Source organism: Electrona antarctica (genome assembly GCF_951216825.1).
Source record: "Electrona antarctica genome assembly, contig: scaffold_56, whole genome shotgun sequence".
In the NCBI taxonomy this organism is placed as follows: Eukaryota; Metazoa; Chordata; class Actinopteri; order Myctophiformes; family Myctophidae; genus Electrona; species Electrona antarctica.
Genome location: NW_027638622.1, coordinates 376,817 through 387,807, shown reverse-complemented (window position 1 = coordinate 387,807; position 10,991 = coordinate 376,817). Strand labels below are relative to the sequence as shown.

The 10,991-nt window shown below is 47.8% G+C and overlaps 1 protein-coding gene across 1 annotated transcript in view; it reads right to left on the bottom strand.

Moving 5' to 3' along the window:
• Positions 1-601: 601 nt before the first annotated feature.
• The window catches only part of LOC306917903 (sodium- and chloride-dependent taurine transporter-like), a gene marked incomplete at its 5' end in the record, with an annotated part of 81,888 nt that continues 71,498 nt past the window's right edge, over positions 602-10,991 (bottom strand). Inside the window, 4 exons of the mRNA XM_079530802.1 lie at positions 602-843; positions 1,892-2,062; positions 2,515-2,615; positions 6,791-6,893. Coding sequence (XP_079386928.1) covers positions 682-843; positions 1,892-2,062; positions 2,515-2,615; positions 6,791-6,893 — 537 coding nt within the window. The 3' untranslated portion in view covers positions 602-681. The remainder of the gene's footprint in view (positions 844-1,891; positions 2,063-2,514; positions 2,616-6,790; positions 6,894-10,991) is intronic.

The following is a 10,991-nucleotide window of genomic DNA, read 5'->3' as shown; positions in this document are numbered from 1 at the left end:
ATGGAGGAAATCCACCTTAATGCAAGTGGATGGAGGATACATCCACCTTAATGCAAGTGGATGGAGGAAATCCACCTTAATGCAAGTGGATGGAGGAGAAATCCACCTTAATGCAAGTGGATGGAGGAGAAATCCACCTTAATGCAAGTGGATGGAGGAGAAATCCACCTTAACCCATTTTGGACTGAGGTCGATTAAAAAAAAGGCTTCTAAATCCTAATAGTTTGCTGAAAACCCCATGTTTCTATATCAGTTGTGCTCAACCTTTTTCATGTCAAGGACCCCCATAATTATCTCTATTGGACCACGGACCCACATCTATGTAGTTCCAGGGACCCCCCCAGAAGCCAATATTTTAGTTAAAAATGTTCGCTCTGAAATAGATTCAAAGATTTGCGCCACATTTTCATGACTTTTCAAAAATAGCAGACCTACAAGCTCATAGCGTGCCACCGAGTGGCGCGCTACGAGCTTGTAGATCTGCTATTTTCTAATAGCTAAAGTATAACATAATGCTTAGAACACCAAAAGGGGTTCCCGCCCCAAAATGGCTTAATGCAAGTGGATGGAGGATAAATCCAACTTAATGCAAGTGGATGGAGGAGAAATGGGGTGCCGTCTCTAATCTCTATTCATATATACTCTAAGGTAGTTCCTCTCACAGAGAGCGAGATAGATAGATCACATCATGGTTTCCACGATGGTGTGAGTGGGCTTCATAGAGCCATTGTTCCCGTTGGGGTCCAGCGGAGCGGTCAGCTCGCGCAGCATCTTGGACGGACCGTAGTCCTTGGGCCGAGAGCTGGCCCCCCCCTTACAGGGAGCTGCCACCGCCTTGATCCTCTGTGAGGGGGGGGGGGGGGGGGAGGGAGGGGGGAGAGAGAGACAGAGAGCAGACAATGTTAAGTTTGATTTAGTTTACTCAGTCTTTTGAATAAAATGTGTTAGTCATACTTTAGTCACCTGAAAAGTTTTAAGCCCAAACCACAGCAATGGGTATATATAGTGACTTGGGCTGTCCCCATTCTGAATATTTGATTTTGAATATAGATCTGCCGATTGGCCCCTCAGACTGCAGGATCTTACCTCTATAAGTGGCCCCTCAGACCGTAGGATCTTACCTCTATAAGTGGCCCCTCAGACCGTAGGATCTTACCTCTATAAGTGACCCCTCAGACCGTAGGATCTTACCTCTATAAGTGGCCCCTCAGACCGTAGGATCTTACCTCTATAAGTGGCCCCTCAGACCGTAGGATCTTACCTCTATAAGTGACCCCTCAGACCGTAGGATCTTACCTCTATAAGTGGCCCCTCAGACTGCAGGATCTTACCTCTATAAGTGGCCCCTCAGACCGTAGGATCTTACCTCTATAAGTGACCCCTCAGACCGTAGGATCTTACCTCTATAAGTGGCCCCTCAGACTGCAGGATCTTACCTCTATAAGTGACCCCTCAGACCGTAGGATCTTACCTCTATAAGTGGCCCCTCAGACCGCAGGATCTTACCTCTATAAGTGGCCCCTCAGACCGCAGGATCTTACCTCTATAAGTGGCCCCTCAGACCGTAGGATCTTATCTCTATAAGTGTCCCCTCAGACCGTAGGATCTTACCTCTAAAAGTGGCCCCTCAGACCGTAGGATCTTACCTCTATAAGTGGCCCCTCAGACCGTAGGATCTTACCTCTATAAGTGGCCCCTCAGACCGTAGGATCTTACCTCTATAAGTGGCCCCTCAGACTGTAGGATCTTACCTCTATAAGTGGCCCCTCAGACCGCAGGATCTTACCTCTATAAGTGGCCCCTCAGACCGTAGGATCTTACCTCTATAAGTGGCCCCTCAGACCGTAGGATCTTACCTCTATGAGTGACCCCTCAGACCGTAGGATCTTACCTCTATAAGTGGCCCCTCAGACTGCAGGATCTTGATGACCATCACCATGGGAATGCAGATCATGGAGGCCAGGGCCAGAGCCCAGCCCAGACCGATGGACCAATCAGGATACTCGTACACCTTGTTGTACGTCAGAGGCTTGTACTTCACCAATGAGAAGACAAAGCAGCCCTGTGGGGGGGGGGGGAAGAGAGAGGGGGAAGAGAGAGAGAGAGAGAGGGGGGGGGGAGAGAGGGGGAGAGAGAGAGAGGGGGAGAGAGAGAGAGAGAGAGAGAGGGGGGGGGGGGGGGGGGGAGAGAGAGAGAGAGAGAGAGGGGGGGGGGGGGGGAGAGAGAGAGACCACAATGATGTCATTAGCTGTCACGTTTAGCATACTGTATATTGTACTGTAGTACATGGCATCAGTTAGCAGTACAGTACTGTACTGTACTGTACAGTACAGTACAGTACAGTACAGTACCGTACCGTACCGTACAGTAAGGACAGGTGTGACTATAGAATACAGTACAGTAGTATAGTACTGTAGTAGTACATTGTACTCACCATACAGAGCACAGGTGTGACTATAGAATACAGTACAGTAGTATAGTACTGTAGTGTAGTATACATGTATAAGTACTCACCATACACAGGACAGGTGTGACGATGGTCCAGCTCCATTTCATCCAGGGGTTTGGTCTGTATCCGATCATGTCCTCGATCGCATCGTAGAAGTTATCAGCGCCTGTGCATTAAAAAAACCAAAACAGGGATATTTTATTTATAGGAAAGGTCATGTGTTTTTGGAGTCTTAGATTAAACAATAAGCCACAACAGGTCTCAGGTTAACATGGTATTTTATAATGGCTGAGAGGCACAGTGAGACACCCTTTCAACCATTATAAAATACATGGTAAGCTGAGACCTCGAGTGGCTTATTGCTTTTCTAAAACCGTTACAAACATATAGCGATATTAACCTCATAAAACTGTTCCTAATTCACAAAAGTAGCTACGCTTTGCGCCGCGTTGCGCCACCAGAGCGAGCCACACTTAGTTTTTACTCGGCTAGTCTTTGTGACGGGGAATAGGAGGCGCTTGATGTTTTTACGCTGTTTTCAGTCTCGGTCGACTCGTGGTTTCATTTTACACTCTCAAGAGTTATAGATCTAATAAGGGTTCATTTGGTTACCAACTCTTCCATCATGTAGATGCATGGGGACCACATGGAACCCCCTCAAGGACCACCTGGAACCCCCTCAAGGACCACCTGGAACCCCCTCAAGGACCACTGGTGGTCCCCGGACCACCTGGAACCCCCTCAAGGACCACCTGGAACCCCCTCAAGGACCACTGGTGGTCCCCGGACCACCTGGAACCCCCTCAAGGACCACTGGTGGTCCCCGGACCACTGGTTGAGAACCCTATACTTGATCACGCTACAGCGATGCACAAAATTGCGTCGCTTTTCGCCGCAATTTGAGCTTGTAGATCTGCTACTTTTGCATTAGAATCCTGAAAAGTAACGGTTTGGACATCATGAGTTTCCATCCGACAGTCAGAGACCACATTCTAGCACTTCTTGTCTTAACACATTCTATGCAACGCATCTACAAATTGCACAATTGTGCAATGTGATTGTGATGTCCATAAAAAAAAAAAAAAAAAAAACATTCCAAACGGGTACACTATGCATGCAGAATATAGGAGCATCAAACATGGGAGCGTGCAGCGATGCGATGCCAACACCACACTCCATCAAATCAACAAATTAAGCTGTCATTCTGGTCCAAGGCTGAAGTCTTGGCGGCGCGTTGTGGTGGTGAGACATTAACCAACAGTGAGTGACATGAGAGGGTCTTGGCGGCGCGTTGTGGTGGTGAGACATTAACCAGTGAGAGACATGAGAGGACTGGTTTTGTCTTGGCGGCGTGTTGTGGTGGTGAGACATTAACCAACAGTGAGGGACATGAGAGGACTTGTTGTGGTGGTGAGACATTAACCAACAGTGAGGGACATGAGAGGACTTGTTGTGGTGGTGAGACATTAACCAACAGTGAGGGACATGAGCGGACTTGTTGTGGTGGTGAGACATTAACCAACAGTGAGGGACATGAGCGGACTTGTTGTGGTGGTGAGACATTAACCAACTGAGAGAGGACTTGTTTTGTAATCAACGCCTGCAGTCAGACAACAAGCCGCTCTTATAAACAGGGCTGTGTCACCATCACTTACACAACTTATATAACCTAGACTTATATAACGTATATAACCCAGACTCTAAAACCACATTTATTAGGCTTGTAAAAGGACAGTGTCTCCATTGTTTGTCGTCTTCTGTCTGACCAGCTTTCCCACGTTGGACTGTGAGATTTAACATGGCTGTTTTTGGACTTGTCTGTTAACACTGTCTTGATAACTTAATGATATTTATTTAACAGGCCTGTTCACTAGCTTGTTCTGGACTTCTCAACTATGATATTTTACATCCCTCTATACTCAAAGCATAGAGGGAGGTTCCAAACGGAGCTAACTGGTTTTGGACTTCTAACTATGATATCTTGTTGCCTGTTCATTGTACCTTTACTGATATCTAACATGCCTGTTCATTACATTAGCTTAAGTGTACTTCGTCCATCACTGGCTGTGAGGAGGAGTTGTACTGGCCGGCGTCTTTGTTTAAAACAGCCTTTTATATTCTTTCCCTCCTCTCCTGGAAGCCGTTATTTACTGTCGGACAGGCAGGGAGCCCCACAAGCTGTCCTGGAAGCCGTTATTTACTGTCGGACAGGCAGGGAGCCCCACAAGCTGTCCTGGAAGCCGTTATTTACTGTCGGACAGGCAGGGAGCCCCACAAGCTGTCCTGGAAGCCGTTATTTACTGTCGGACAGGCAGGGAGCTCCACAAGCTGTCCTGGAAGCCGTTATTTACTGTCGGACAGGCAGGGAGCTCCACAAGCTGTCCTGGAAGCCGTTATTTACTGTGGGACGCCCACTGAGCTCCACAAGGAGGTCTTTGTTGTTTCAGCGCTGTACTCTTTGGTTTGTGTGTCAACGTTCTGAAACATTACTCTAGTCTAACGTTCCACTCTGAGCCGTTCACAAAGCTTTGTTCCATAAACCCAGGAGGAGAATGAAGATCTTACCATAACCATTTTAGACCTGAGGACCATTCTTTAAAAGAATTGATTCTAAATCCTAACAGTTTTCTGAAAAAAAACCTTTGTTTCGATGTCAGTCATACCCTGAAGAAGCAGTTGCATCTGCCGAAAGGTTTCTTACTCTGCGTCCTAATAAATAGTCGGCAATTTGCTTTTGTCTTTTTAAGACTTGTCTTTTTCTATGTCAGTGGTGCTCAACTTCTTTCATGTCAAGGACCCCCAGAATCATCATCTGTATTTGGCCGCGGACCCCCATCTGAAAATATGTTGTTCCAGGGACCCCCCCAGAAGCAAAGATCAAAGTCGTACGATTTGTCACACATGTTACCGCAGTGAAATTTGTTCTCCGCATTTGACCCATGTCTTGGAGCAGTGAGCTGCAGCCAAGGAGCAGTGAGCCACAGCCAAGGAACGGTGAGCTGCAGCCAAGGAGCGGTGAGCCGCAGCCAAGGAGCGGTCAGCTGTAGCCAAGGAGCGGTGAGCTGCAGCCAAGGAGCGGTGAGCTTTAGCCGCGCCACGCTCGGGAATCATTTTGATTAGTAGATTTGACCCCCCAATCCAACCCACCCGGGATCGAACCCCGACCTCCCAGTTTCAGGGCGAACACTCTAACCACAAGGCCACTGATTTGAGTTAAAAGATTTGAGTTAAAACCCAAAAGGGGTTCCCGCCCTGAAGGGGATAAACCCAGGCTACGGCCATGCATTCAACAGAATGAAGGTCTTACCTTAAACCCAGGCTACGGCGATGCATTCAACAGAATGAAGGTCTTACCATAAACCCAGGCTACGGCCATGCATTCAACAGAATGAAGGTCTTACCATAAACCCAGGCCACGGCGATGCATTCAACAGAATGAAGGTCTTACCATAAACCCAGGCTACGGCCATGCATTCAACAGAATGAAGGTCTTACCATAAACCCAGGCTACGGCGATGCATTCAACAGAATGAAGGTCTTACCATAAACCCAGGCTACGGCCATGCATTCAACAGAATGAAGGTCTTACCATAAACCCAGGCTACGGCCATGCATTCAACAGAATGAAGGTCTTACCATAAACCCAGGCTACGGCGATGCATTCAACAGAATGAAGGTCTTACCATAAACCCAGGCTACGGCCATGCATTCAACAGAATGAAGGTCTTACCATAAACCCAGGCTACGGCCATGCATTCAACAGAATGAAGGTCTTACCATAAACCCAGGCCACGGCGATGCATTCAACAGAATGAAGGTCTTACCATAAACCCAGGCTACGGCCATGCATTCAACAGAATGAAGGTCTTACCATAAACCCAGGCTACGGCGATGCATTCAACAGAATGAAGGTCTTACCATAAACCCAGGCTACGGCCATGCATTCAACAGAATGAAGGTCTTACCATAAACCCAGGCTACGGCCATGCATTCAACAGAATGAAGGTCTTACCATAAACCCAGGCTACGGCGATGCATTCAACAGAATGAAGGTCTTACCATAAACCCAGGCTACGGCCATGCATTCAACAGAATGAAGGTCTTACCATAAACCCAGGCTACGGCCATGCATTCAACAGAATGAAGGTCTTACCATAAACCCAGGCCACGGCGATGCATTCAACAGAATGAAGGTCTTACCATAAACCCAGGCTACGGCGATGCATTCAACAGAATGAAGGTCTTACCATAAACCCAGGCTACGGCCATGCATTCAACAGAATGAAGGTCTTACCATAAACCCAGGCCACGGCCATGCATTCAACAGAATGAAGGTCTTACCATAAACCCAGGCCACGGCGATGCATTCAAAGAATGCCACCCACAGGAGGCACACTCCGCTGGCTGCATAGTAGTCAAAGAGTTGGAACACGTACATCCCTCCCTGGAGAGAAACCACATTACACACATACTGTTAACATAGTAGTCAAAGTGTTGGAACACATGTCCCTATAAATAAACTAGCAACATTTGCTATGCTCCTCTCCGTGAGAGTTAACTCAGATAACCATTTGCTATGCTCCTCTCCGTGAGACTCAGATAACCAAGTTAATAGTTGTATAATTAACAATAAGTTAATTATAAAATACTACTCAAACTAGGGCTAGTTTGAGTAGTATTCATTATAAAATAGTATTTTATAATGAACACTTTTGACGGTGGCTTACTCCAGGGTTCCACAGCGCGTAATACACTAAACCCGCTATTTGTTTAATGCGCTAAATTTCGCCGTTTAAAAATAATTAAAAAGAAACAGCGGATTTGTCCCGGCCCTGGTGACGAGGCCGTTGCGCTATGATGACGAAACCGGAAATCAAGTCATCCTCTGGGCTGCTAGGGCTTCTGGGAAATTGAGCCCAATGCATGTGAACGGGCCGTTTGTTTGGACTACAACATGCTGTGCATGGTGGTCATGGCCGCTGGTGCTTCTGATCAACAACAAACCAAAGGACTATTTTTCGCCGGATTTTCGTGGTTGAAAGCTGCAAATACTACATACGGCGTATGCTCTAAAGGTAATAAAACAATACTACATACGGCGTATGCTCTAAAGGTAATAAAACAATACTACATACGGCGTATGCTCTAAAGGTAATAAAACAATACTACATACGGCGTATGCTCTAAAGGTAATAAAACAATACTACATACGGCGTATGCTCTAAAGGTAATAAAACAATACTACATACGGCGTATGCTCTAAAGGTAATAAAACAATACTACATACGGCGTATGCTCTAAAGGTAATAAAACAATACTACATACGGCGTATGCTCTAAAGGTAATAAAACAATCTGGTTGAAAGCTACATACGGCGTATGCTCTAAAGGTAATAAAACAATCTGGTTGAAAGCTACATACGGCGTATGCTCTAAAGGTAATAAAACAATATGCTCTAAAGGTAATAAAACAATATCGTGGGGAACGCGGGTTATGCAGTAGAACGGTTAACTTAACAAATAAGCACAAAAGATGTAACCACTTAAGCCCATGAGGAGGACTGTGGGCGGTTCAGAAACCAGTCTGTGTCTCATAGGAGGGCTGTGGGCGGTTCAGAAACCAGTCTGTGTCTCATAGGAGGGCTGTGGGCGGTTCAGAAACCAGTCTGTGTCTCATAGGAGGGCTGTGGGCGGTTCAGAAACCAGTCTGTGTCTCATAGGAGGGCTGTGGGAGGTTCAGAAACCAGTCTGTGTCTCATAGGAGGGCTGTGGGCGGTTCAGAAACCAGTCTGTGTCTCATAGGAGGGCTGTGGGCGGTTCAGAAACCAGTCTGTGTCTCATAGGAGGGCTGTGGGCGGTTCAGAAACCAGTCTGTGTCTCATAGGAGGACTGTGGGCGGTTCAGAAACCAGTCTGTGTCTCATAGGAGGACTGTGGGCAGTTCAGAAACCAGTCTGTGTCTCATAGGAGGGCTGTGGGCGGTTCAGAAACCAGCCTGTGTCTCATAGGAGGGCTGTGGGCGGTTCAGAAACCAGTCTGTGTCTCTGTGGGCGGTTCAAAAACCAGTCTGTGTCTCATAGGAGGGCTGTGGGCGGTTCAGAAACCAGCCTGTGGGCTGTGGGCGGTTCAGAAACCAGCCTGTGTCTCATAGGAGGGCTGTGGGCGGTTCAGAAACCAGCCTGTGTCTCTGTGGGCTGTAGGCGGTTCAGAAACCAGTCTGTGTCGAGGGCTGTGGGCGGTTCAGAAACCAGTCTGTGTCTCATAGGAGGGCTGTGGGCGGTTCAGAAACCAGCCTGTGTCTCATAGGAGGGCTGTGGGCGGTTCAGAAACCAGCCTGTGAGGGCTGTGGGCGGTTCAGAAACCAGTCTGTGTCTCTGTGGGCGGTTCAGAAACCAGTCTGTCTCATAGGAGGGCTGTGGGCGGTTCAGAAACCAGCCTGTGTCTCATAGGAGGGCTGTGGGCGGTTCAGAAACCAGTCTGTGTCTCATAGGAGGGCTGTGGGCGGTTCAGAAACCAGTCTGTATCTGGGCTGTGGGCGGTTCAGAAACCAGTCTGTGTCTCATAGGAGGGCTGTGGGCGGTTCAGAAACCAGTCTGTGTCTCATAGGAGGGCTGTGGGCGGTTCAGAAACCAGTCTGTGTCTCATAGGAGGGCTGTGGGCGGTTCAGAAACCAGTCTGTGTCTCATAGGAGGGCTGTGGGCGGTTCAGAAACCAGTCTGTGTCTCATAGGAGGGCTGTGGGCGGTTCAGAAACCAGTCTGTCTCATAGGAGGGCTGTGGGCGGTTCAGAAACCAGCCTGTGTCTGTGGGCGGTTCAGAAACCAGTCTGTGTCTCATAGGAGGGCTGTGGGCGGTTCAGAAACCAGTCTGTGTCTCTTAGGAGGGCTGTGGGCGGTTCAGAAACCAGTCTGTGTCTCATAGGAGGGCTGTGGGCAGTTCAGAAACCAGTCTGTGTCTGTGGGCGGTTCAGAAACCAGTCTGTGTCTCATAGGAGGACTGTGGGCAGTTCAGAAACCAGTCTGTGTCTCATAGGAGGGCTGTGGGCGGTTCAGAAACCAGTCTGTGTCTCATAGGAGGGCTGTGGGCGGTTCAGAAACCAGTCTGTGTCTCATGGGCTGTTGGCGGTTCAGAAACCAGTCTGTGTCTCATAGGAGGGCTGTGCGTGCGTGCGTGCGCGGGGGGGATGGTGACTCAGGGGAATGCTGGCCAGCGTCCAACTGTAGCCAGAGGTCATCAGAGGTCAACAGGTGTCCAGACGTCGGTGACGTTACTTTAAAGACACGAGATGGAAAATAAATGCCATTCCAAATTATTCCGTCCTGAGCGACTGCCCGGGCTTTACTGGACCACATTATAATAGTGTGTGCGCGCGCGTGCGTGCGTGTGTGCGTGCGTGCGTGCGTGCGTGCGTGCGTGCGTGCGTGCGTGCGTGCGTGCGTGCGTGCGTGCGTGCGTGCGTGCGTGCGTGCGTGCGTGCGTGTCTGTGTCTGTATGTGTGTGTGTGTGTGTGTGTGTGTGTGTGTGTGTGTGTGTCTTACCCATGCAAAGGAATGTACATAGCACGCCATGATAGAATAGTGAAACTCATAGCAAAGGATATATCAAAATACCATGCATCTTCAGTGAGAATGTACATTCCAGGGTCATTCCATCCATGTTCCAACTCAGTGATAACTCAGATACCTTTACATCTCTAGCAGCTAATACACCAGATATTGTTGTGGTTGATGAAGAGTCCAGAGAAGTGTCTGTATTAGAGATAGCCTGCACCTTTGACCACAGCCTAGAGGAAGCCTTTATGACCAAGGTCATAAAATACCAACCACTTCTACATAACATCTCAGAGCTGGGCTATAGGTGCAGACTATTTGTCTTTATATTTGGCAGCCTAGGGCATATGCACAGACTGGTTGTTAGAGGGTTCCAACAACTTGGGATGCCCAAAAAGGAGGCAAAAAGGCTGGCAAAGTATTGTGGTGTCTCTGCTATAATTGGCAGCCGTCATATATGGCGGAGACGCTGTTACTTATACCCATAGAGTACTGTGTGACATGCCTGTTACTTATACCCATAGAGTACTGAGTACTGTTACTTATACCCATAGAGTACTGAGTGACATGCCTGTTACTTATACCCATAGAGTACTGAGTACTGTTACTTATACCCATAGAGTACTGTGTGACATGCCTGTTACTTATACCCATAGAGTACTGTGTGACATGCCTGTTACTTATACCCATAGAGTACTGTGTGACATGCCTGTTACTTATACCCATAGAGTACTGAGTACTGTTACTTATACCCATAGAGTACTGAGTGACATGCCTGTTACTTATACCCATAGAGTACTGAGTACTGTTACTTATACCCATAGAGTACTGAGTGACATGCCTGTTACTTATACCCATAGAGTACTGAGTACTGTTACTTATACCCATAGAGTACTGAGTGACATGCCTGTTACTTATACCCATAGAGTACTGAGTGACATGCCTGTTACTTATACCCATAGAGTACTGTGTGACATGCCTGTTACTTATACCCA